Below are 27283 nucleotides of genomic sequence, written 5' to 3' on the forward strand. Positions count from 1 at the left end.
GTTTTTAATCAACAGTGGCACCTGAGGATTTTTTTTTTTTTTGGATATTGTTTTTTAAGAGTATGAATTCCTGGTCGCTGCCCCAAGAATCTCAAGGAGTGTAAGTCTTGAGACTTTACATTGTTTAAAAGTCTCCAGGTAGTTCTGTTGATGAACTCAGTTTATGAATGACTAAGTGAAAGAATAGCTTTTCTGTGTTACAGTTAATCAAGATACTTGTCTTATACTCCAACAGCCTCCCATTAACATCCTGTAGACACAGCCCCAAATAGGAAGGAAGGATTGGTTTTTAAAGTCCTCCTTGGCTCTCCTTGACTTCTTACCTCTCCACCAGTTTCTTCAGATTTTTCTGCCCTCTATAATCATAGGTTGCCTGGATTCCCTTCTAGGTCATAACTGGTTTAATGGAAGTCCTTATTATCTTCAGTTAATTTTTTTAAAAAAGAGACCACACTCGGAAGATTAGGAAGAATACTAAAACATTAAAAAATGGGCAGTCAGAATAGGGATTGATTAACAAAGGTACGAATGACCCCAGGGGGTTTTAACCAGCCTTTGGCTTTCAAAGCATTTAGTCCTTATTCCTATTTCTTGTGTTAAATCTGGATGCTGAGATTCCACAGAAATGTTAGATGAGTTACTTATACAGCAAACATGAGTCAGATTTAGGTTTGGCATCCTCTTAATTTCTGCTGCTTATTCATACCCAAGGATACCGTTTGGCCAAAGGCTTTGCTGTGATCTCTGTAGCTACCTAACTTGGGTCCTGCAGATCCTACCAAGGGATTTGTTTTCCAGGATGAAGAAACTTCCCTCCTATCTGGCCCTTAAACTTTCTTCCCTTTAATACATTCTATACTGTCTTTGCTCTCCTGAAGACTTCTGGCTTTGGAATCTTAGAAATCTTACATTCAACCTGACTTACCTTTTAACTCCTGAAATACATTTACTAACCTGTTATCAGCATTGGTTCTGTCCTTTGCTAAAGGTGCTCAGTTCCTTCACATATTAGTAACATCAGGCTGAAGACACTCTTGTGGCCATGTGCACATAATAGATGGCACCTTTCGTAGAGTCTTGTCTGCCTCACATCAGTTCCTTACAAGGAGCTCAAAAAAATTCCTCATCTCTTTCCTATAGTTTCTGTTGCTTACTAGGTTCTTGTTTTCATGTCTGAACGTCCCCTCCAGCTGTCTTTTTTTTTTTTTTCCTGCAAAACAATGATGTCCAGAACTTTCTGAACAACTTTTCTGTTTTCCCCACATCTCTTTGATGACTTAGTAGGCAAATGCTTCTGGAGAAGGGATTGTCTAGAATCCTGTCACTGCAGTTTTACAATATCAAAATAACATTATGGTCTAATAGAATAGTATGTAGTTTATAATTGATGGAGATAAAGGCTATTTGCTTGTACATATTTAAGTTTAAAATCATAGCTTTAAAAACCTGTTTTATTTGACCTGTCATATTTATGGCTAACTGTATGGATACCTTTCTTCCCCTCCTTAAAAATCACATTTATTTATTCAGAGCATATATGTGCTTATAACGCTCACTTTTTAAGTTGAAATAAAACAGCAGAGAATGTTTCTTATATAGAATTTGAAGTGATAAAAGCAATTACTTGGGATGGCTAGACCTGTGAATTTTTCCTGTTTATAGTATTTGAGGTGTTTTGGAGAATCTCTTCAGTAGGTTTTTCCTCCAGAGTATAGTATTTTATTATTTTAAAAATGATTGTTTTATTACAAAAATAGCATGTATTCTTCAGAAAAATTTTTGAAAAACTGGAAGGAAACAGGTGCTTTTATTTTATTATTTTTTTGGCTGTGCTGTATGGCTTGTGGGATATTAGTTCCCTGACCAGGAATCAAACCTGGGCCCCAGCAGTGAAAATGCTGAGTCCTAACCACTGGACCACCAGGGAATTCCCTAGGGTTTTTTTTTTTAATGGAGTATAATTGAATAACAATGCTGTTAACGTTTCAGGTGTACAGTAGAATGAATTGGTTATACATATATCCACCCTCTGTTAGATTCTCTTCTCGTAGAAGTCCATTAAACAGGTTTTTAAATCACCATAAGTCCCACAATAGCAGCAACTGATATTTTGGTGTAGAATTTTCTTTTCTTTGTCTGTAGATAAGTTTAAGAAATATGCAATATTAAAATTTTTACCTTCCCTCCAATTTTTTTTTTTTTAAATTCTTGAGCATCTGGGTAGTGTTTTTGTTTTGTTTTAAGATTTATTTATTTATTTATTTTTGGAGCAGTTTTAGGTTCACAGCAAAATTGCTAGGTACAGAAATTTCTCATGTGCCCTCTACTCTTCCCACATATGTATAGCCTCTCTTATTATCAGCGTTGCACACCAGAGTGGTATACTTCTTACAATGTGTGAATATTCACTGACACATCATAATCACTGAAGTCTATAACTCGTTTTAGGGTTCACTTTTGATGTACTTTCTGTGGGTTTGGACAAATGTATAATGACATGTATCCATCATTAGAGTGTCATACCAGGGTATTTTCACTGCCCTAAAACTCTTCTATGCTCTCCCTGTTTATCCCTCCCTCTACCTTCTGCCTTTTTTTAAATTTCTTGTTAAACTACAATAAATCAGCTTCTTTCTCCTATGTATGCAAAAAAGTCTTTATTCTCTAACCTAGATATGAAATAGTATATATTCAGAGATCCTGTTAATCAAGAGATCATGAAATAAAGTTTTGTAAAGTATATGCAGTCTTCTAGTTCATTTTGTAAGTTTTTTTAGTTACAGAAGCCAAGATTAGTTCACTTTAGATTGCTGAAATAATAGAAATAAGAGAAAACTTCTCTCACACCATCTGCCATTATTTGCACTAGTTTAAATACTGTTAGTGTAGAACAGGTGTTTGTGCATCATTTAAACGTTTTGTACTGTATTGTACCTATCTGGAATGTAATTACCTTTAGGCTATTTTCTAAACTGGTTCTCATCAATATTTGCATTTCTACTCTGTGTAATATTTTAATACTGGTAGGAAACATAGAGATTTTCCAGCCCCTCCCTTCCATTTTCTGTCAAGACACTGAGACCCAAATTATTTAAGTGATTTACATGGAATGTAAGTGAACATTTTTTCCAGTTTTACATGAAGTTATTAATTAGAATGACCTACATTGGTGATTTGCAAGCTTTCTTTTAATAGTAGAACTTGTTTTTCTTTAAAATAATCTTACCTTGAGTTCCATATATAAAACATAATTGAGAGAAGGCCTGTTTTCAGAGCCCTGTACAGTTGGCTTGAAGAATTTTTTATGAACCTTAGGGCCCTGAAAATGATTTCTCTTAAGTAATCATGAGATTGTTGTTTTACAAACCAGTGTATTAATCATGAGGTTTTGGTCAAAACTACTGGCAATAGGCAGTCCAAATAAATCACACTGAACACAATGAAGTCTTCAAGCCCCTGGTAGTTATTTTACATTTGTTTGAATTACTTGTAATATGTGAATTGACTTTGAGAGAGTAAAACATTCCAGATGTGCATAGCAGGAATTGTCAACATGTTCTGACCTTTTAGGGCTTCATATGGTCTTTTCTTCCACATAGAGATTGGGGAAATTAATACAGATGTCTGTTGAGCAGCTCATATGCTTTGATTGATTGAATTTTAGAAAGCAATATTGTATGAATATTCGTGTTTTTAAGTCTGACTTTGTTTTCTTTCATTTGATAGGAAAAAGCGCCTCTATTTCTGAAGAGAAAGGTGAATCTGATGATGAGAAACCAAGGAAAGGAGAAAGACGATCATCCAGAGTCAGACAGGTAACTCTATTGTCTCTGAAAGCATCCTTCACTTCTTTGCGAAATGGTTTGGATATCTCCTCCTCCTCCTCTTTTTACTCAACTTACTTTCAGAGTTGATTTTTCTCTAGCTTTCTGTATAGTTATCTTCTTTGTTTAACATTTTTCTCATTTTGTGTTTCCTAATTTATATCTGTGTTGGCCTTCAGATTTCTAAATGAATATATAAAAATTAAAACTTCATTGTGAAAGTTAGCAGGCTGATCTGTATTTGTAAGGCAGCACATTATTAGAAAACAGACAATTCATTATTTAATTAAAACCTTAAAGCTGTATGATATGGTGTTTAGTGAACAGAATATAAAAGTATATGTGTGGTTAATTATGACCTTGGAAAAATAAATAATGGGGACAAATTAAATATAGCCAAAAAATCAAAATAATCACATTTACTGAAAATAGGTCAGGCCCATCTCCCCACACTTTCTAGATGTTTACTTATATTTATTTTAAAGCTTGAAATTAACGAATGAAGTACTAGCAGTTTGATTATTTGTTTTGATTCCCATGAAGTCCATATTAGTCACACATGTCTGTTGTCACATTTGTTCTCTGTGTTGCTGAAAGCATGTATCATTGAGTTTGTCCATCAAATGTGTATCTTGTGAGATACTTTTTCTCTTCTGTTGATAGTGAACAAATATACCTTGAACTGTTGAATATCTTTTCTTTTAGGCAAGAGCAGCTAAACTCTCTGAGTGTAGCCAGGCTGCAGAGGAGGAAGAGGATCAAGAAACACCTTCTAGAAATCTGAGGGTCAGAGCAGATCGAAATTTGAAAACAGAGGAGGAAGAAGAAGAGGAGGAGGAAGAGGAAGAAGAGGAGGAGGAGGAGGAGGAAGATGAGGAGGAGGGACAAAAATCTAGAGATGCACCAGTCCTGAAACAATTTAAGGAAGAGGGAGAAGAGATACCCAGAGTAAAAATGGAGGATGTGACAGATGAGAGACCCCAAACTATAAGATCCCAGGAACAGGAGGGGTTAGAGAGAGGAGGGAGAGTTACAAGGTCCCAGGAAGAGGCCCGAAGAAGTCATCTAGCCAGACATCAGCAGGAGAAAGAGATGAAAACAGCTTCACTTGAAGAAGAAGAAAGAGAAATAAAATCTTCAAAAGGCTTGGAGGAAAAATCCAAGTCTCCTTCCCCTCCTCGATTGACTGAAGATGTGGTGAAGGCCCCGGTTGTGCTACAGCCAGAACTAACTGCCAGTGAGGAGGAGACTCCCCCACCTTTACTTACCAAGGAAGCATCTTCACCACCTAATACACAGCTCCAGAGTGAAGAAGTAGAACCCATGGAAGGCCAAGCCCCTCCTGTCCTCATTCAGTTATCTCCTCCTAATACAGATGCTGAGGCCAGGGAGCTATTACTCTCTCAGCATACTGTGCAGTTGGTGGGAAGCTTGTCTCCTTTGTCAGGTCCTGCAGACACCAAAGTTGAATCTCCAGTAGAGAAAGTGCCAGAGGAGAGTGTCCTGCCTCTAGTTCAGAAAAGCACACAAGCTGAATCCTCAGCCCAGAAAGGTCTTGAAACTGAATCAGAAAAATCCACTCAACCACTCCCTGTAAAAATTGAGGAATTCACGCTGGCCAAAGGGATCACCGAGGAATCTTTGGAACAGAAAGAAGGCCAGAGGGCTTCTCATGCCCTTCTTCCAAGCCACAGATTGAAACAGTCAGCTGACTCCTCCTCTAGCCGATCCTCCTCCTCTTCATCCTCCAGTTCTAGATCAAGATCTCGCTCTCCTGACAGTTCAGGCTCTCAGTCTCACTCACCTCCCAGATCCAAGCAGAGAGATGCATCTGGGGCACGTGCTCATGCCAACCCTCGTGATAGATCCGAGGTGGGCTCCAGATCAACATCAGAGTCCAGGTCACGTTCCCGTTCTCGTTCCCGGTCAGCATCAAGCAACAGCAGAAAAGTAAGTGTGGGAGATGTTCTGTCTGTACTGCACTGTTTTCAACCCTTACAGAGCTTATGATTTCCAGCAGGAATAGAAAAAGATGCCTTTAGTCCCCAGTTCAGTGATTACTTTTCATTTTGTTGTATTGTTTTCAACTCACTGGTTCTTTTTCAGTTTGATTCCTGTTGATTGTAAAGAAAGGTCAATCTGTCTACCCATTTCCTCCACTAGGCTATGAACTTCTTGAGGGTATGGTCATATCTTTTTATGTGTATATCCCAGTTCCCAGCACCTGCTGCTGCTGCTAAGTCACTTCAGTCGTGTCCGACTCTGTGTGACCCCATAGATGGAAACCCACCAGGCTCCCCCTTCCCTGGGATTCTCCAGGCAAGAACACTGGAGTGGGTTGCCATTTCCTTCTCCAATGTGTGAAAGTGGAAAGTGAAAAGTGAAAGTGAAGTCTCTCAGTCGTGTCCCCGACCCTTAGCGACCTCACAGACTGCAGCCTACCAGGCTCCTCCATCCATGGGATTTTCTAGGCAAGAGTACTGGAGTGGCTTGCCATTGCCTTCTCCGTCCCAGCACCTAACTGGGAGTATAATTTTTGGATAATCTAGGAAAGAGGAAAATCACTAAGTCAATCCTAGGGATAAAAAGATCCGAAGTATTAAGTTGGAAAACTCAGTGATCTACTGAATACATACATACCAAATAAAATAATTTGGCTAATGTGTTTCATTTCTTTAGTCTCTGAGCCCTGGAGTCTCTAGGGACAGCAGCACCAGCTACACTGAAACCAAAGATCCCTCTTCTGGTCAGGAGGTTGCAGCTCCACCATTGCCACAACTGCAGGTCCTTGAGCCAAAGGAGAGGACTTCCACCCTATCCTCTGTCCAAGTGAGGCGTGTGAGCCAACCTGAGCCAGCTGAAAAGCATGTGACCCAGAGGTTACAGCCTGATCGGGTAGGGTATTATGCCCCCTCTCTAGAGGAAAACAGAGAATTAGGCATGATTTTCCCTTCTGTCTTAGCTATAAAACTGAAAATGCAGTCTGGATAAAGCTCAGTAGAAGTGTAGAAGGGGATGCCTGTTAGATTCTACTTTTATTTCCCAATTCCTGGTTAATGGAAGTTCTCCATGAGGCTGAGCAGCAGGGTTCTTGTGTTCAGCGCTCTTGGGATCAGTTCTTCTTTCTGCCCCAAAGGAACCCTCTTCTTAGTTCTCTCAAAGAAGAATTGTGATAACATGTTTGCTAGCATAGAAATTCTGTAAGCAGTATTCCATGCCACTTTTTAAAATTAAATAAATAATAGGGCCATGTCTGGAGCTGGTACCATATATGTCGTGCTTTGCCTTTTATCAGCTCCATGTTAAAGAAAAGGAATCAAGCAGACTTAAGTACGTTGGCTATGTTTGTTTTGCTGTGTTTGTCCTGACAGGGGAGCCCAAAGAAGTGTGAAGCTGAAGAGGCAGAGCCACCGGCTGCCACACAGCCCCAAACCTCAGAGACTCCGACGTCTCACCTACCAGAATCAGAAAGGATTCATCACACTGTGTAAGTGATACCTCTAAACTGGGATGTAATTCTCCCGGTTTGTAAGATAGTTCTTGGCTCCCTGGGGTTCTTTGGCTAAATCTTTGTTCCATTATAAAACACAAAGGCAGAGCTCTATCTGGACTAAGGCTGCTGCTGCTGCTGCTGCTAAGTCACTTCAGTCGTGTCCGACTCTGTGTGACCCCATAGACAGAAGCCCACCAGGCTCCCCCATCCCTGGGATTCTCCAGGCAAGAACACTGGAGTGGGTTCAGTTATACTATCTTGAGAGCTGCCACCAGAACTCTTAATGTAGTCTGGAAAGCAATGGTGAGAGTAAAAGGAAACCCATTTTCCGGGATCATCTGAACAAAACAGTCAATTCCTTTAAGGAGAAAGCAGGAATTGATTCAGGTATTTTAACTCACATTTGCCAGCTGCTTGTGAGCCTGGGAACACAGTTTAATAAAGGATGTTGAGGATCTAAAAAAAACAAAAAACCAGAAAGGTGCTGTGTTTAGTTTTTGTGTTTTCTCTGGTTATTAGCTACCATTTTATTAGCTACAGTCTATCCTAGTTACTTCTCACAGTATACAGTACAGCAAAATAAGAAGTCCATATCAAGTCAGAAGCTTATCTCTTCTGAGACCATTGGATTGATTTTACCATTTATGCAATTAATGTGATAATGTGATTTTTTTTATTCCTTATAAATCTAGCTTTAGAAAATACTCTCATCAAATTAAATTAGTAATTGAAAATTGTTATTCATTTGTTGAGTATATGTATTACAAATTAAGATGCCATTGAACCAAAGTTCTTGGCTTTGAAGTCTCATGAGAAATTACAGAGCATTGTGGAAATACGATTGCTTACCTTTTCAACGTCAGAAAATGTCCTGAGTAGACAGTTGGCCTAACTTTGTTCCATGATTGCTTTAATAGCATTAACACTAATACTAGCAATATGATTTTCCTTTTTATGTATATGTCTAGTAATGTAAATTCTTCTTAGAACTTCAGACTACCTTTTGCCTTTGATTTTGGAGGGTGATGGGCAATGACATGATTGATTTATTGTCTCTCTTTTTTTTGAGACTTTTAACAGTAGTTATGTACTTATTATATAGCTTTTGCCTTAGGATATACCCTCGCTACTGTCTATTCTAATATTATCGTCTCTGCTGCCATCTTGTGGCCATTACATTTTTGGTTTGAAAGCTAAAAGTTCACTCTGTTGCCTCTGAAAAAAGTTTTTGTTTTTCCCTTTTGGAATGGGTACATTATCCTTTGGAAAGGGGTTTTTCTTCTAGGACCTTAAAGTGAAAACCCAGTGAATTCTGAAGGTGTTTAGGATTTCCCAGCTACACCATCGATGAAAAAATGGGCTGACACCTTCCCTTTTTTATCCATCAATCAGAGATAATACCTGTCTTTCCCTGCTCCATCCCATGGAAGTAAAATATGTCTTTTCTGTAATGACAGTTTCAAAGTATGTATTGAAAACCTGCCACTAACTGGATCTCTGAGGAACTGCTTCCTGTGCACCATGAGAAGCAAGTAATTTTATGAAAGCCTCCTTGCTTACCATAAAATCCTGTAGGTCTCTGAGATCCTGGCAACAGAGTGGCACTGTGTGCTACTTTAAAGCACTTTATTTCTGGACTTTTGCATGTAGGTCCATGGCAAATGAACCTTGGGGGTCTCATACAGTTTTTCTCCTTAGGTAAAGGTGGCTTTCACCTGTATATTAAGACTGAGGTCATCTAGTCACATTGATTCTGGCAAGGAGATAGCAAATGGCACCTTGGGCAAATCCTGAGATTGCCCATTATTGCCCAGGCAGCCCATAGATTAGAAATGCAATCTGAGCTCAAGAGTGGCTCATACACATCCCTGATTACCTGCTTTCCTTCCGTCTGCCTTTCAGATGGTCTATTTGACAACCTAACAGAATTACATGCCTAAAACCCATAGGATATTCTGGCATTGGATTTGGTAAATGAGTCTTTGAGAAGTTTGGCTACATTTCTGGAGGCCCTGCTAAATTGATTCACAACACTCCTCCTGATCTTTCACCCCTCTTGAATGCTAGCGTTTAACCTAGTTATCTCTAGAGCCTGGCCAATTTTAAAAGTGAGATGAAACAACAGTGAGTGCTAAATGAAAAAGACCATTTGTGGCTTAACCTTGGTTTTCCTCTCTGCCTCAACAAGAAGTCACATGACTTTTAAAAAATAGAGCTAGGGCCCATTGATTCAGTAAAGTGTTAAAAAAAAATTAGACTTTACTTCAAGGATCTCTCACCACTTGGAAGAGATGACCTAAATTTTTTTTTTGCTGTGGTTGGTTAAATCTGTTGTGATTCTGATTGTTCCCTGAGGGATTCTAGATTTATGAGGTAAGGTATCTTTTTCATTTCTTGGGGCAGGAATTTTTGAGCCCTCAGTCCTGTTTCATTTGAGCCCTTTTCCAAAATCCAGCCCTGCCTGCTATAGATAGAACAAAAATTTACTCATACACAGGAAGAAAGGGTATTTTCTTTTTTACATTAAAAAAAAAAATAGAAAAAAGGAAAGGGAAAGGAAAAACTTTGTGTAGACAACTGTATCATCCAGTAGTAGTTAATTCAAACCCCAATTTTTCTAAATAAAACCTTCCTGTATATACAAACCTTGCAGATGGTAGAATTGTTGGGCCCTTGACACTGTTGTTTAGTTGTCCTTTTGCCTGAATACCAGGAAGGAAATGGTCCTTTAAACCAATATGACAGTGTAATTGATACTCCCTAGGGGACCTACGGTGCCAGTATGCCAAATGATGCATAATTTTTTTTAAGTAGAATTTATTGTTATCAATAGAGTTCACTCACGGAGAAGTTGGTAACTAAGGACATACCCTCTTAAACCATATTCTTCTTGGTTATCTTGGAACTAGTATGCCCCTGAGGGTATTCTGTATTTAAATCTCACTACCAAAGGTAGTCAAATCCCATTGTTATTTAAATTTCATATTGGTCCTCAGCTCTTTGTGAATTTTCTACAATAAAGTTCAAACATAAATGTCTATAGAAATTTCCCTTTTCCATTAGTTTCTTTGAATCTCATTTATATTCAAATATGAACTCTGATGTGATGTTATTAGCCCTCAAGTAGTTCTGTCCTTTTCTTCTGGGCTGCAGATGCTTTGTTTGCTATTTAATTATGGGTAGGTATCACCCTGATGGCTCACTGGTAAAGAATCCGCCTGCCAATGCCAGAGACAGGTTCCACCTCTGGGTCGGGAAAGATACCTTGGAGAAGGAAGTGGCAACCCTCTCCAGTATTCTTGCCTGAGAAATCCCATGGATAGAGGAGCCTGACGGACTCCAGTTCATGGGGTACAAAAGAGTCGAATGTGCCTTACTGACTAAACAAAAACGTCACCCACCTCCAATCCCCATGTAGTTTCACTTTCTTTTCAAAGGTATCAGAAACATTTGTTCAAGAACCTAAATAGTGAAAAAGGAAATGCCTTTTGTCTAAAAGGGACTTATCAAGAAATGCTGCGTGGGGCTCTGACACATAGCTAAGAAGACTTTGGGACTAGTCCTGCAAGTAGATTGAGTCCCCTTTTCTGGGACAACTTCGAAGTTTCCTCTTAGAAAAGTTTTGTTAATTCTTAGATCCCATAGGTTTGATCATGAGGGAATAGATGGCACAAACTCATGTCTCATGAAGGCCAAGGATAGCATCGTAAAATTCTTATTCTTGAAAAGAATGACATAGAATTGCTATTAAAATTTTTCCTCCAAGGAAGCCACTTTTGGAGAGGTGTATTGGCAGCTGAAAGTATTTTAGGACAATTGATGGACAGGGAACATGTATATGAGGATATTTGAAGGTAACGTTTCTCTGTAGGGTAATGGTCTTGTAGGAATTCTGTCTAAAAAATATTAAGGCAACTTTTAATGCAGCAATCATTTATTAAAGTATCTTACTTCGTACCCACAATGACAACCTAATTTGGAAATATTTGCTGAACATTTCTTTGTGTTAGGCTCCAGGCTAGGTGTCCCTGACCTTGAAGAACTCTGCAGGGTAAGGGGCAAGTAACCAGAGGGTACTAGACAGTGGTGGGGGCATTAGTGGAACCCAACAAACCAGTTATTGCCTTTACATCATAGAAAGAGCAGTCTACACTTTGAGGACACTCTCTAAAAAGCTCCATAGGTAGTATCAGATGAGATAACCTTCTGTTCAACGTACATGTGTTTTGCGCATATCCTTGCCTTCCAAACCAGGTTCCTAAGAGCAAATCCTTATCACATTGTTAGATGAGATAGATATTGTTATTACCCCAGCTTTACAGATAAAGAAACTGATCCACAGAGAGGATCCGGAACTCTTCAGTATCACTTGTGTGCTGCTTGTGTGAGGTGGGGCTGGGGCCTGGATTGAGCTGTAGGCCATTTGACTCCAGACTCTCAATCTTACTGAGCAGACAGGGACCACTAAGTGAAAAGGAATGACAGTGTTACAGGAAAGGGAACCCCTTCCAGGGCCTGAAACTGGGCTCTTGTCTAACACTCACAAAAGAATTGTCCAAGGAGACACGTGCTGACAAAGCAAGAGACTTTATTGGGAGGGGCACCCGGGTGGAGAGCAGTAGGGTAAGGGAACCCAGGAGGACAGCTCTGCCACGGGGCTTGCAGTCATGGGTTTATGGTGATGGGATTAGTTTCCAGGTGGTCTTTGGCCAATGATTCTAATTCAGAGTTTTTCCTGCTGGCGCACACATCCCTCAGCCAAGATGGATGTTAGCGAGAGGGATTCTGGGAAGTGGACGGACACACAGTGTCTCCTTTAGACCTTTCCCGACCTCTTCTGGTTGGTGGTGGCTTCTTAGTTCCCTATTCCTTATCAGGATCTCCTGTCATAAAACAACTCTTGCAAATGGTTACTGTGGTGCCTGGCCAGGGTGGGCGGTTTCAATCAGTGTGCTTCCTCTAACAACTCCCCCTGAGAGACGTCATCCTCAAGATCCTTCTTGGGAGTTGGGGCGGAGGTCTCTTTCTTCTGTACCTTCTTCCTGCTGTGCATGGGCGTGGGCCTGCCTCGCAGAGCAGACGTCTCCCTACCTGATCTACGGTGGGGTGTTCCACATCTGAAACCAGCTTCCACCCTTGTAGCAGTTTAATTTGAAACTGTTGGCTCCTGTCAGAGATGAAATAGAAAGGGGCCAAACAGGAGACCTAACAGGATGGTCGTCACTCGTCCCCAGAAACAGGAGGCAACATTTGGGGTGAGGGCTGCAGGGTTTGTGACTTTTTGTTTTGATTGGTTGGTGGTGAAGCACCAGAGCCGTGCTCCAGGAATCTTGTGTTCAGTCTGAAGTTACCATGTTTCACCTGGGTGGGGGCTCCAGTTCTGTAGAACTCAAAGACATTGTTATGCATATTCCTTTGAGTGGGAACCAGGAGCCTGTCTCAAGGCTGTACCACCATTTGATTGTTTCTCCTCAGTTTCTGTATCCCCTCCCTTCCCTGATTAGCAGTTGTTTGAATCCACCCCATGGAACTCAGGGAAGGTGAAGGAGGCTGAATGAAGCCTAAGAACACAAAACAGATCTGTACTCCAGAGCCCCACAGAGTTCTGCTCAGTTTTAATTGAAGGAACTAGGCAGTTATGACTGTGATAACTTCCTGTCAAAATGGGGCATAGGACTGCCTCAGCTTGGCGAAGCGACACTGAACTGGAAGTATTCCTGAGTTCCAAGTCCTGGATCTGAGCCTTGTATGATTAAAATCTCAATCCCTTGGTCTGCCATTTTGTTGTAACAGACCCAAGTAGAAGTAGCTGGAGGAGGGATAATTGGAATTTTAATAGACAAAATAAATCTCTTTCTTTTTAGAAGAATAGGCCTGAAATCCAGTTTGTACTCTCTCTTCGGGGAGACTTGTAGCCAGTTGCCTAGTTTTATAAAAAGTAAGGTTGCAGTTACTAGCTTCCAGCAGACATTGTTTTGAGAATGGTTGCATCTAAGCCTGACACGACTCAGAAAACTCAAGTGTTTAGCAATACAACGTCTAATCTGAAATTACACCCATAATACCATTTCTCAGGATATCTGGAAAATAGTTATTTCCCAGGATGTCTGAACCATAGCTACTCTATTTTGACTTTTAATTGTAAAATTTTTCTTAATAGCCAAAGCAGATATCACCATTAATGATGTCAGTATTTCTCTAGGTATGAGAAGATGCAAGAATTGGAACTCATAAAATCTTTTCTTAAAAAGACCTAACTATCTGAAGGAAGGCCTGTTCTGCCAGATTTTCCCAGAGCACCGAGTGCCTCATCCCTGATTTTCACCCTGAACTCCTTTCAGGGGCTTTGAAAGTCAGCAGTTGCAGTGGCTGTGATTTAATCTCTGTAGATGTAGATGGCAAGTGTCAGTCTAAAGTTGGCAGAGCCCCTTTTTGCTCATAAACTTGACCATGATTTTGAGGGGGGGCATCTCATGACCATTTTATCCCATGGTGCTGAGAATGTCCATTCTCGGTTTGGCAGAGATTTTGTTGATAGGCCAGTCAATGTGCTGTTACTGGACTAGGCCATAAAACAGTATCCAAAATTCTCTGGACCACCTGTCTTACTAGCCTCTTGGTCCAGGAAAATATTTATTCTTATTGCTTTTTCCCATATCTAGAGTTACATTGTTACTATCATCGATCTCAGTTCAGTTCAGTCGCGTCCGACTCTCCGCAACCCCATGAGTCACAGCACACCAGGCCTCCCTGTCCATCACCAACTCCCGGAATTCACTCAAACTCATGTCCACAGAGTCGGTGATGCCATCCAGCCATCTCATTCTCGGTCGTCCCCTTCTCCCGCCCCCAACCTTTCCCAGCATCAGAGTCTTTTCCGGTGAGTCAACTCGTTGCATGAGGTGGCCAAAATATTGCAGTTTCAGCTTTAGCATCAGTCCTTCCAATGAACACCGAGGATTGATCTCCTTTAGAATGGACTGGTTAGATTTCCTTGCAGTACAAGGGACTCTCAAGAGTCTTCTCCAACACCACAGTTCAGAAGCATCAATTCTTCGGTGATCAGCTTTCTTCACAGTCCAACTCTCACATCCATACATGACCACGGGGAAAACCATAGCCTTGACTAGACGGACCTTTGTTGGCAAAGTAACGTCTCTGCTTTTTAATATACTATCAAGGTTGGTCATAACTTTCCATATGGGACTATATATTATCCTATTAGAGGCCTCAGACTGGAGAAGGCAATGGCAAGCCACTCCAATACTATTGCCTAGAAAATCCCATGGATGGAGGAGCCTGGTTGGCTGTAGTCCGTGGGGTCGCTAAGGGTCGGACATGACTGAGCGACTTCACTTTCACTTTTCACTTTCACACATTGGAGAAGGAAATGGCAACCCACTCCAGTGTTCTTGCCTGGAGAATCCCAGGGACCGGGGAGCCTGGTGGGCTTCTGTCTATGGGGTCGCACAGAGTCGGACACGACTGAAGTGACTTAGCAGCAGCAGAGGCCTCAGACACACATTTGGCAGTGCAAGAAACATCAATTTTGTAAAACAGTTGAAATACAAATAACATAGCCAGCAGTATTAGTAAAGTCACAAGTAAGACTTAAGAGCTTCTATTAGATGTAACCCAGTATATCTCAGGTTATCTGATGTAGTCTACTCTGTAGAATCTTTATATTCCAGGGAAATTATATATTGGCACCACCGTCTATAAGACACATAGCCCAGTTTTCTAGTGTTACTCGACTGATTATCCTTAGTATGATTTAATTGTTTCCAACACAGAGGAGACTTTAAACCTAAATTACCATAGCCTTGTGTTATTTATATAAATCTATCCCATAATTGTGGGAGATTTTTTCTCCTTTGCTGAAACTTTTCTTGTTGTTCTGATTGAGCTTGAGTAATAGAAAAAGCTCAAATTTATGGCCAGAGTCAGAGCAGACATTATTAATTGGCCTGGTGAGGGGATCCCATCTAGTAATATCACAGTGACGGGAATATGACTATAATTTTTTTAAGTAAATTTTCTCAGGGCCAACAGGTTAGAGTCTTGTAGTAGAGAAATGTACCAAGGTAACCCAGAACTAGATACAGGTAATTGGCCACAAACCCAACAATTGGATTAATTTTTAAAACTAGCATAGGAACAGGCCTGTTATAGAAAAGCACTTGATTTATATGCAAAGGTCTAAGAAGTCAAGAAAACACTATAAATCAGGTCCAGCATCTTGGGCGAGCTGTCCACCTCTGATATCATCATCTTCTCATCCTGATGTAGTGCAGTTTTTCCTGATAAAAAAGTCCTTCCATCCAGGTTGGAGACAGTCCTTTAAACTATGTCTTTTTCTAGTCCTGGTTGCAAGTCATGAGGCATCTGATCTTCATCCAAAGATAGATTACTGAGATAAGCTTTAGAAACAAACTTAGGGTGTTTTTTTATTTGAATTAAAATAAATTTTACATTAATATCAAAGAACTATCTAAGAAATGATTCTTACTATCTCCATTGGTAGACCTCCATTAACAAACTGGGATTTAACATTTATCGAAACATCTTTTTCTGCCTAAAATTACCCTCGTTTTTATCAAACATAACCAAATTAAGGCTAGCTTGTTTGCGAAATAGGTCTGTTCTCACTAATTTTGGTCTGATGATTTATATAACCATAATTGATCACAGACTTTTTATTTTGCTGAAACATTTATAGAATCTCAGACTGAACCTTTAAAATAAAACAGGGCTGGGAAACTCACACCAAAGGCTTATCACAGATTTTGCCTAACAGATCTAGGTGAATTCTTCTCTTTAGTGAGATAACCTTCTTAGCTCATTTGATAAACTTACTGGAAACCTAAGAGTTTCAAGTTTCTGGAGGAGTCAGATAAAGAGAAAATATAATTGTTTTGTTTATAACGTACAATTTTACCAAATTATTTTTATAATTAGTTTGAGAGGAAGGTTTTCTCTACTCCCGGAAAACACAAGATTCAAACCTGTAATTTTTCAGGTAGAAACCATAAAAGTTATAAGCATATTTGCTGGTTCATTCAGTCTTTTGTTAACTTTTGTGAAGTCATCAGGTTTTTCGTTAGACTGCCAGGACATACCAAAATGTTAAGAACTCCATATAATTTCTAGGATATCTGTATTAGTAATTTTACCGTACATTATAATATGAGCGGATTTATTACTCATTTGATAATATTTTTTATGTAACTTAACCAACCAAATAAACACAGTTTAATATCTCTCTTGGGAAGTTTCAGGGGCCCTCTGAAGCACCCCAAAGTTAGCTAGAGGTCAAAGGAACTTCAAAAGAATTCGATTTAGGAAGTTTTATTGAAAAGATCAATTAAAAGCATTGAGAACATTTGGTCAGATTTAGTCAGTGTTGATGAGCGTATCATTTAGCTTGTTGATCATTGTCACAATGGGTGTAAATACCAAGGCTCAAGGTCTTGTGAAAGTCCCGCCATCTTGGAACTAGTTGGCTGTAACCAGTTTTTTTATGGCTGTGTCATTCCTAACAAAATCCATTTATCTAACTAATTGTAATCCAATTTTAGAAAATCCTGATCATGCATAACTCTTTAGTATTTTTCATACTTTTTTTTAAACTGAAAACACACTTCTTACTTTCCTTTAGCAACCAAGAACTAACTTTTATATTAGCATTTTATAGATTGGTGAGCATAAATACCAGTGATAATTTCTAAAACCCTTGCTTTTTTAGAACATTTTAAGAAGGCACCAAACATTAACTTTTTTAGAAGTTTTTTTTCACTCAAGGTAATTTCCTTGTCGACAAACTTGTAACAGATATAATGTCTAACTTATATTAAACCTAGGTACAATGAAAATGTTTTACTTAATGTTAATTACTCTATAAGACATGTCTGTATTAAATCAAGAAACATTAATATCAGGTATTTAATACTGAATATTTCCCAGTTCACCTGAACCTGGAATTTATTGTTTAATTTAGAATTATTTGATTTGTAAGCGCTTACCTTTCTTTAAGCCAATTAAATAGAACTCATTTACAAATTAACTTCAAAAATATTACCCAAAGACAAAGACATACCAAGACATATTTAGACACACTGCAAGCTCTATCTTCATTTTCTAAGTTTTTAGTCATGAATTAGATATTACAATATAAAATTTACTAGTTTATAAAAAACAGTTGGAATAAATAAAACTTTTAAAGACTTTTTCCCATTTTTCCTCAGTCTCAGGGATTAGAGATGGTCTAGATAAGTGTTCCTGAGAACAGAGCCAGAATCCTGGTCTCAAGGCACAGGGAAAGAAAATCAACTTCTAACAAAATGGTGGCGGGTCTAAACCAAATGGTAGCCAGACAAAGCAAAATGGCCATCAAAAATCAGAACACAGAGTTAAAATACACATATAGACCAGGCAGTCTTCATCAGACACTCCCTTAAATATAAGAATACAGTCTCTCAGAAAACCTCCTATAGAGACACTCAGATCCAAGTACTAACAGAGTAAAGGAAAATATCTCAGGTCTTCACTGATTTCAAAGGGAGGAAAGGAAGCCAGGTTGAAAGAAGAAGGGGGAGGAGGTGGGAGAGGGGGGCAAAGGGGTGGTCTTACAGACGTCTCCTGCCGCCTGCAGACACCCAGGCTTTACGGGACTTTTCCCTGGGCCTCCAGAGAAGGGAGGACTGGAACTCGGCCCTACCAGAAATCAGACCAGACCAGAACCAGAATTAGAGTTCTCTGCCAAGAGGAGGTGATCAGTCTCCAATCCTCAGCGCAGGCTGAGGCCCTTCTACCAGATTCCTGCGTCCAGGACCGGGGGACTAGAAAAACGGGGAAGGATAGGAAGGGCTAAGGAAAGGAAAGAGAGAGGGAAGGGAAGAGAGGTCAATAAAATCTCTTGTTCCTTACCAGTCGGGGCACTCTGGCCAGTTGTCCACGTCAGGAGGAGACCAGGGACAAAAGGGTCCCAGTTACGGCCGCTGGGTCTGGTCCATTGACAGGCAAGCTGGCCCCGGAGTACCCTGAATGGTCAGGATGTCAGTCTCAGCGAAGAGAGTCCCCACCAGAGTCGCCATTTGTTGCAGGAAAGAGCCAAAACTGGGCTCTTGTCTAACACTCGGAAAAGAATTGTCCGAGAAGACACGTGCTGACAAAGCAAGAGACTTTATTGGGAAGGGCACCCGGGTGGAGAGCAGTAGGGTAAGGGAACCCAGGAGAACAGCTCTGCGTGGCTTGCAGTCTTGGGTTTTATGGTGATGGGATTAGTTTCTGGGTGGTCCTTGGCCAATCATTCTAATTCAGAGTCTTTCCTGCTGGCGCTCAGCCAAGATGGATGCTAGTGAGAGGGATTCTGGGAAGTGGACGGACACCCGGTGTCTCCTTTCGACCTTTCCCGAACCTTTCCCAGCCTCTTCCAGTTGGTGGTGGCTTATTAGTTCCCTATTCCTTATCAGGATCTCCTGTCATAAAACAACTCATGCAAATGGTTACTGTGGTGCCTGGCCAGGGTGGGCGGTTTCAATCAGTGTGCTTCCCCTAACAGTGTGATGTATAAACGTGACTGCTCTAGCATGCAGTTGGTCTGTACATTAAGATTTTAAGCAGCAGGGAGGAAATTTCAGCCCTAGCTAAAAGCTCTGGTATTACGAATGAGATAATATTAAGCTTTTGGTTAAGAATCCAGAAGCTTGTTCTAATGTTAAACCTTTACTGTGACTAGGCTACGAAAGGAGCACTTTTGTAATCAACAGATGAGCAGTTTGAGCATCTACTGAGTGCTTTTTTGAATAGGTAGAGACAGCTTCACATTTTACATTAGTTTGGAGATGCCCATGATTAATCATTTCTGTTAAGTACCCAATCACTTTTTGCCTAACAGATCTGCACACACACCCCCACTCCACCCCGTTCCCAGTAACAGTTCTCTCACTTCCCTTATGTACTTCAGAGCCCTCATTTTGGAGCCTTTGCTCCAAGAAGCGGCCTTCATACTTTAGGCGAGGTCCCCTTGCCCTGTTTATCCTTTTCTTTTTGGCTCCTACAGACCCTGGGGCAGGGTGACCTTATTAAAGACTCTGTGAAACAAAGTTGTCTGTCTTCTCTTTAGAGATACCTCTCCCCTCTCTATTGGTAATTCAGAAAGCACCTCTGCTTATCCTTTCCTTTCATCTCCCTGAAGTAGTAACACCGTCATTGCTGCCGGGAGCAGCCGGTTACTATACAGTGATTAGATAGTGCCAAATCTTATCCCACCTTCCCACCTTGAGCCAGCTGATCAGTTTTCAATGTTCATGCCTGGCTTCTGGGATGGAGGAAAACGGACACCTAAAAATTGCTCATGACCCTCCTCTCTGTCTCTTTTCAACTTTGGCCTTGTTATCTTCCTTCTTACCATTTTTTCACTCCCAGTTCTGCTGTTTCCTTTCCTTCTATTCTCTGGAATCTTCCAAGCAAATAGCTATAACTTTGTCCTGTCCACCCAGCCCCCTCTCCCGCCCCCCGGGAAGACAAGGAGAGAGCACTCTTTCCCTTTGGGGTTAGGCCTCGTTAGCTGTTGTAACCTGAGAAAAGAAGGGAAAGGGCCAGGCCTGTTGAGCCAGCAGTGAGCTCGGAGTGGCTTGCAAGAACCTTGCTCACTCAGCGCCCTCCCTCTCTCCTTTCCCCTCCCCTGCTGCAGCAGGGCCCTCCCCCATCCGCACACACGGGCTGCTGGGTAAGTGGCAAGATGGCTCCCCTGCATGTCTCCGGCTGATCGCCACCGCTCCGCCAGTACAATAGAGCCAGCCACTACCAGCAGCCTGGCCCTCCTCCTCCTCCTCCTCCAGAGAGACCAATCCAGCCGAATTCGGGGTTTGCCGTGAGGACTTAACGCTTATCTCTTAAAATCCAGATCTATTTTAGCCTCCCCTCACCACCACCACCTCTCCTTCCATTTACCATTTTTTGGATCCCCAGTTGCTGCATCTCGATTTTCTCTCTCTGGATCGGGTGGCCGGGGAGGAGGTGGTGGGATCTTGGGACAGGGAAGGTGTTTTGCTTTGTTTTTTTTAATTTTTTAGGATTTTTTTGTTTGGTTTTTGTTATTTCTTCCATTCCAGAAAGGGATAAACAGCACTTCCAGGGGGAGAAAAAAAATCATGTTATCAGAAAGCAAAGAAGGGTGAGAGCTTCACATTTCCATGTATCCTTTTTCCCTACCGCTCTGGCCCCCCCATCTCCCTTCTCTTCCCCATGGCTTTCATTCCGTCTTTCGTTTTGGTTTGTTTTCAGTCATTCTGCTTTCCCCCTTTGTCCTTCCTGCCTGATTTCTAATTGGCCTCACTTGCCCTCTCTGTGTGGGAAATAGGCATTTTTTGGATGAGCCTTTTCTTTAGATTCAAGCAGTTTCTGTGGGAGCCTATTAGCTGGGGGCACAGTTCCGATTTTCTCCTCCCCCCCCCCCTTCCCGTGCATCCCTCCCATGCTCTGGGGAGGCTGTTCTGACCTCTGAGTGTCAGGCAGCCTGTCGAGAATGCCGAATTTTCTGGTGCTGGTTATCAGCCTGTGGAGGCTTGGCTTCCCCTCTCATGAGTCTTAGAGAGGGGACCCTGTTCATCTTGATTAGTTCCTGCCCTCCCCTCCCCACCCCAGTGTTTGGGTGGTAGTGGGGGTGAGATTAGAGATACAAGTTAGGGATGAAGACAGAAAAAAGAAGTTGGGAAGCTAGTTTATCTGAAGTGAACCTCTGAGATTCATTGCCTGCAGTGGGGCCCTACTTGTGTGATTCGGAGGGGTGGGGGAGTGGGTTCAGTGTTGTGGGGGGGGACCGGGGGGAGGGATGCGTGGTGTGGGGGAGGGTGTGTCCTGACTGGGAGGCCTGCTCTCTTTATCTCTTGGAAGTTGGAATAAGGGAGTGGGAGAAACTGGGCGAAAGCCGAATGTAAGAACAATTCCTACACCTCTGAGCAGGTAAAAGTGGCCTGGTTCTTCTCTGAGCTTTCATACTTTGGCAGTGTTAATTTTTCCTTTTGGATTAGAGAGAGTCCTTGAAGCTTGAACCCTCACCAGCCCTACTCTTCCTGCAGGCCCCACCCCACCATTTCTCCATTCCTGGTGTCTCCAGATTTGTGGGTCATTAGGCTTTTACCCTAAGCAGTTGATTAAATAACAAGGTTGGAGTCATTTGCCACAGCCTTGGCTGCTCTTTCTCATCTTTTTAAGGACTCGGGCTTCCCTTAGTTTCTCATGCAGTTTGGTTAAATAAGAGTGCCTGTGACCACGGGCTAGGGAGGCCCTGGGGTTTTAGGCAAATAAGTCACTTTTGAGGGACTTTTCAGAGAGGGATGTTTCTCCTCTTCATATAACAGTACTCTGGTGAATTACCTAAGAGCATCGGAGTCCTGACCTCACTCATCACAGCTTTATCCCATCTGGGCAGTGGGAGGATGTGATTGCTGTGATCTGTGCTCTTTCCCCTAGGAAAAAGGTTGTCTGCTTTTCCTGTGGGGGCAAGGTCTCTAGTTTGGTCTGAAAAGCAGCCCTCCCAATCCCACCCAAGTATTGAGGCATGGAGGTTTCCTTGACCCAAAACCTAACATCTTGTTCTCTCTTCCCCTTGGTTCTTTCCTGCCCCCCAACCTATCCCCATACTGACAGTGAGGAGAAGGAGGAAGTGACCATGGACACAAGTGAAAACAGACCTGAAAATGAGGTTTCAGAGCCTCCCATGCCTATTGCAGACCAAGTCAGCAATGATGATCGCCCAGAGGTCAATGCTGAGGATGAGGAGAAGAAAGAGGTAAATATCCAAGCCACCTACTGGGGTGGGTGGGCAGGAGTGGACGTAGGGGAAAGAGTAGAACACTCCAGTGATCCCTCTTCCACAGTGGGATAGCTTAAAAAAGGGACTAGGCAAAGATTTGGATCAGGACAGGGCCAAGGGAGAATTCGCTGGTTTAGCCAGGGAGACCCCATGTGATGGGACAGGGCTCCTTCATCCCCCTTTCCTTGTTGGGGAAGTAGTGCAGTTGGGTAAGTTTGTTACCACCCAGAAAGTCAGTTAATGGCCCTTTATCTAAGACCCAGGCTTAGCTTTCCCGCTGCCTTCTCTAGCTTCTTCCTGTGGTAGCCCCCTAGCTTTCCCTCCTTTTTAAAAGCGTGTTGGAGCTCAGCGCCATCTAGTGGTCTTTGGTGGATCTCTGCTGACCACCATGCTGAGGAGTTTTTGTTGCTCATCTGCCCCCCAGTGGTCTTGTTGCAAGATGAAGCTACTTAGAAGCCAGCTCCTGGGGTGATCCCAGAGCCCCCTTGGCTATTTTTGTGATGCCTCAACTTACTTTTTGGGCGTATATGTTATCTTGTGTCCTGCACCCAATTCAGGGGGCTCCTCCCATCAGAGCCAGCGAAGTCTTCTTGGCTCTTAATTAGAGAAAGAATTAGCTGGGTTTGGGACTAGAGTAACAGGGTGGGAGGGACTGTTGTGTGTGTAGCCTTTCTTTGGTGTGTGTTGCGGGGGTGGGGGCCGGTGAAAGTGATTTGATGTGCAGAATATTATTTATTACAAGGTCCTTCTTCCCCGTAAAACTTTGTCCAAGTACCTCATGTACGGTAATCCGCCCGTAAAATATAACCCTGCCCAACTGGCCAATCGCTGATGCCGCCTCTTCCTCTGGACCCAACCGCTGCTACTGAGCTGCCCAGTCAGAGCCGAGTCTGCTATCCAGGTGTCTTGGCCAGAGGGGGGCATGTGTATGGGATCCTGTGATGGGCCCCCTTTTGCCTCCCTGCCTTGCTTACATCAGGGGGCCAAGAAGAGCACTGTTCTGGAGAGACTTGTATTAAGAAAGCAAAAAGCATTTGGAAAGGGGTGGACTTGCATCATCTCCCTCTTTGGGACACCCCAAGAAGAGCTTGTGTCAGTGCTGGGGCGCCTGCCCACACGCCCTTGCCCTTTTGAGGACTGTGGGTTGCCTTGTTTGCTGCAGACTGTTGGGATCCCCAACTAGGGCACCAAGACCTCCTAAAGAGTCAATGTTTGTGATCACAGTGCCAGCTGTAAAATACCAAGTGGGGCTCTCGGCTTAAGCTGTGACGACTAGGAACCCTGCAGAGAAGTCTAGGGTCTGAGCCCAGGGATATACTGCTGATGACAGCCCAGCCATGTATCATCATTTGCTCATCAGATGGACTTTCCTTTGGTCCCTGTTGTCCATGGTGAAGGGCAGCATGTTGGTTGCTCCAACTTCTCCTCCATCCCTGGAGGCAGGGGCTCATCCATCCACCTGACTGGAACCACTGTCTCAGCTGGAGTCCCTGAGGAGATGCCACACACCACTCAGAAGAAAAGTATTCTGACCTTGCTGCTGAATGTGTGCCAGGGCCTGGGGCTATCCACCTACTACCCCCAGGCTGCCTTCAACAGAGGCTTCATGAACCCACTCGGTGAGAGGACCCCCTCCCCAGTTACAGGGCAGAGGAGGAAGGGACTCTGGAGTCATCACCTGGATTCCAAGCACTGGGTGGTGTTGCTGCAGCGTGCCACTGGTGGACATAGAGTCCTGCCTGCCTCTCACGACAAAAGGCCAGGACCATTCCTGCTACTCACAGGCCATCTCATCAGGGACTACAGGATGATGCCCCTACAGGGCCAGAACTGATGTCTCTGCCCCTGTTCCCCCTGTACCCCTCGCTGAGCCTGGCCACCGCCAGTGAACTGTCTTGACATCATGGATCCTGGGCAGCGTCCCCCCACACGTTTCCCTCCCGCCCCCGTGCGCCCCTGGGAGGACTCTGGCAGTGCCGTGCCGACCACCACGCCGTGCGCCCACCTTTTTTGCCAACCCAACCCCCCACCAATTGCACAGCGCCTAGCAGGGAGGGCTCATTCTGATTGGACCGGCGGTTGACTAGATACAGTACACAGTGAGGTGCGATTGGCTGAACTGAAGATCCCAGGTGTGAGATGGTACCTGGAACATTTGTCATATTCCTAGTTTATTTTCCTCTTTATTTTCTTCTTTCTCCTCTTTTTTTAATATTTTATTTTGGTTTTTTTCTTTATCTTTATTCTGATTTCTTTATTGGATTTATTTATTTGGTTCATGTTCTACCTGTTTTAATTAAGACTTTTTTTTTTCTCACTAACTTACCCATCAAGAGCGGCCTGGCTAGGGGTCAGGCTGGCCCTTAAAAAGGAGACCAAGGAGACTTGGTTAGACAACACAATCGGGGCTGGGGGGTGGATGGGGGAAAGGGATGTCATCAAGAGGGCTCCTGCCCTACCCTTTAGAAGGGTGGTTGGTCTTAGTTTTTCCAGAAATAAGCACTTAAATCTGAAAATGCTCTATTCCCCTTTTCGCTCTCTCTTCCTCTTTTTGCTCTGTCCACAGTCTTCCACTGAGTGTTTGGGGACAGAAACTTGCTCAAAAGCAAGTTTGGAAGTTTTTGGTCCTTGACAGAGCCCCTAAGGCATAAGCCCTGTTTGGAGACGACATAGTAGGGCTCAGCTAGAGCTCACTACAGTAGTCAGAAAGTCTGAAACTCTTCCTGGGTACTGTCTGCCCTTCATAAAATCTTGTCTTTACCAAAGACACTTTTAAATTCTTTCTCCCAGCACTTGGCTTCAGAGGCTCCTCTACAGTGGGTCTGCTGCTGCCCTTCTCCACAGTGTGGCAGTGATCCAGGCAGTTGTAACCGTCTGCTGTCCAGGCTGCGCAGAGCCACTGTCAGTGGGTGTCAGGCTGCACATTGAGTTGGGTTATACACTCACAGTTGCCATCCCAAAGTTGGTTTTCCTTATTTACTCATTTTGCTCCAGTCAGCAAGGAAGACCTGAGAAGGACTAAATAACTCCATTTTGGGCATGGCTTGTTGGGTTTGGCATCCTCTCCATCCATAGAGACCAGTGGAAGAGGGCATGAGCAATGCTTTTAAAGGGCTGGGAGGCTACTGAAATTCTTCTTCCAGCTTATTTCTGGTTAAGCTAATACGTAGGTGTGGTATGGACTAGATGCCTTTTCCCTGCTGTGATGTTTGGTTTTATTTTTTCTCTAACTTGCATTGATTCTGCTTCGTTTTTGCCGTTTGCCGCTTCTGTTTTGGTCTCTGTCTGTCTCTGTGTCTCTATCTCTCTGTGTCTTTGGAACCTTTGCTAAGACTGCCCCATCTAACCTCCTTTCCACCTCTCTGTGGGGTGTGTCTCTTTCTCTTCCCCCCCTCCTTTCTTCTCTATACAGAGCTTGCTGCCCAAATCATTCAAGAGGAAGATCTCCGTTGTCTGTAAGTCTAGCCCCAAATCCCTGATACAGGTCCAGAATACCATGAAACTCAGAGTTCATAGAGAAATAGACTCCCATTCTCTCTCAGTGGCATTCTTGGGTCACCCCTTGCCATCCCAGCAGCTCCACCCAGCAAAGCTATGGCATAGTTAAGGCTCCAGTTTATAATTCAGAACTTCATAAACAATTCTGGTCATTTTTCCCCCATTTCTTTCTTAACCCTAATGAGATACACTGTGAAGTGTCTCACCATTACTTATCTATAGTCCTGCTTTTTTCAGGAGTAGGTTTGAGGGATTCCTATAAAATGCTTACCAGTTTGTGTCTTAATCTAAGAGCACATCTGAGAAAAAGAGTTCCCACGCCTCAAACAGTAACAACTTGAGCATTTTTCAATGAGGAACTCTTAAGGTGACAAAAATGTAATATTTAATAGATCTTTATGACTTAAATATCAATCTTTTAGTGTGAATATTAACCTAAAGCATAACCAGGTCACATCATAGTCTGAAATTAAACTAACTTGAATTTTATTATCATACAATCTTTTCTCATTCCCATGTCATCCTCAGAATGTCTTACCCAGGGCTTTAGGTTTTTCTACCAGTAAAAGTTTAAATGCTCACCAGCCTAGTTACTTCTCCCTTTTTGCCTTCAGAGATCAGTAATTTTAATCTTTCAGGAAGTGGCTCCAGGCCTTCTATTTACTCTGAAACACGGTTTCCCCAGTCCCCAAAAGTGATATCCTTAAGTTAACTTTTACTAAAATTCCAGTTGAAGGCTCTGTGGGTGTTATGGTGTGAACCAACAGAGAGCCTGGGACCATCTAACTGTGGGGTCCTATTTCTTGGGGACAGCAGCTACCAAGGGGGTGCCGGCTGGAAACAGTGACACAGAGGGGGGCCAGCCTAGTCGGAAGCGGCGTTGGGGAGCCAGCACAGCCACCACCCAGAAGAAACCCTCCATCAGTATCACCACCGAATCGCTCAAGGTGAGGTGGGAGGGGCCGGGGCAGGGAGGATGAGACCCATGCGGTGGGAGTAGACATGGCCCCAGTGTAACGGGGTGGGGGGTGTCTGTGTCCCAGAGCCTCATCCCCGACATCAAACCCCTGGCGGGGCAGGAGGCTGTTGTGGATCTTCATGCTGACGACTCCCGAATCTCTGAGGATGAGACAGAGCGTAATGGTGACGATGGGACCCATGACAAGGGGCTGAAAATATGCCGGACTGTCACTCAGGTAAGGCTCCTGTGCCCCACTTTGCGGGAGGGGGGTCTGGAGGCAGAGTGAGCAGCTAAGTAGGGAGCTAAGGTGGAGTTCTAGAAGGGAAATCTGTCTGTGCATAGGGTTCGCTTAATTGACGTTTGTAGGGGTCAGCAGAATACTAAATCTAACCTGTTGCCTGTAATGAAGTTCTGTTACAACAGTTACACCAGTTCATTTACTTTTCTCTATGGCTGCTTACATGCTATAATATCAAGAGTTGAGTAGTTGGAACTGTATGGCTCACAAATTCTATAATATTTACTGTCTTGCTCTGTACACAAAAAATTTTCCAATTCCTGCCTTAGTTTTCCTCATGGACGAGTTAAGGTATTACCAGTCCCAGGATCTGGCGGAGGTAAACCTAATAATGAAATCTCGCCCCGAGTGGAAGGAACACTTCAGGCCGACTACCACCATCTCTCCCTGA

At 42.8% G+C, this 27283-nt stretch overlaps 1 protein-coding gene and 1 non-coding gene across 9 annotated transcripts in view; one reads left to right on the plus strand and one right to left on the minus strand.

Moving 5' to 3' along the window:
• The window catches only part of ACIN1 (apoptotic chromatin condensation inducer 1), a 37235-nt gene that overhangs the window by 6335 nt on the left and 3617 nt on the right, over nucleotides 1-27283 (plus strand). For 2 of the 8 annotated variants that reach the window (XM_055435459.2, XM_055435465.2), the window contains 8 exons: nucleotides 3727-3815; nucleotides 4530-5774; nucleotides 6504-6719; nucleotides 7196-7311; nucleotides 21970-22111; nucleotides 25548-25590; nucleotides 26447-26580; nucleotides 26677-26829. In XM_055435459.2, the coding sequence (XP_055291434.1) occupies nucleotides 3727-3815; nucleotides 4530-5774; nucleotides 6504-6719; nucleotides 7196-7311; nucleotides 21970-22111; nucleotides 25548-25590; nucleotides 26447-26580; nucleotides 26677-26829 (2138 nt within the window). Of the gene's footprint in view, nucleotides 1-3726; nucleotides 3816-4529; nucleotides 5775-6503; nucleotides 6720-7195; nucleotides 7312-18827; nucleotides 20192-20432; nucleotides 20495-21969; nucleotides 22112-25547; nucleotides 25591-26446; nucleotides 26581-26676; nucleotides 26830-27283 lie in introns of those variants that run through there. The other 6 variants (XM_055435464.2, XM_055435463.2, XM_055435462.2 and 3 more) reach the window with 6 other exon arrangements.
• TRNAE-UUC (transfer RNA glutamic acid (anticodon UUC)) lies at nucleotides 1856-1927 on the minus strand. The gene has a single exon. It is a non-coding gene; the product is annotated as a tRNA-Glu (tRNA).

This window comes from Moschus berezovskii, chromosome 9, assembly GCF_049115385.1.
Source record: "Moschus berezovskii isolate FMDL1 chromosome 9, NW_MosBer_1.0, whole genome shotgun sequence".
Taxonomy (NCBI): Eukaryota; Metazoa; Chordata; class Mammalia; order Artiodactyla; family Moschidae; genus Moschus; species Moschus berezovskii.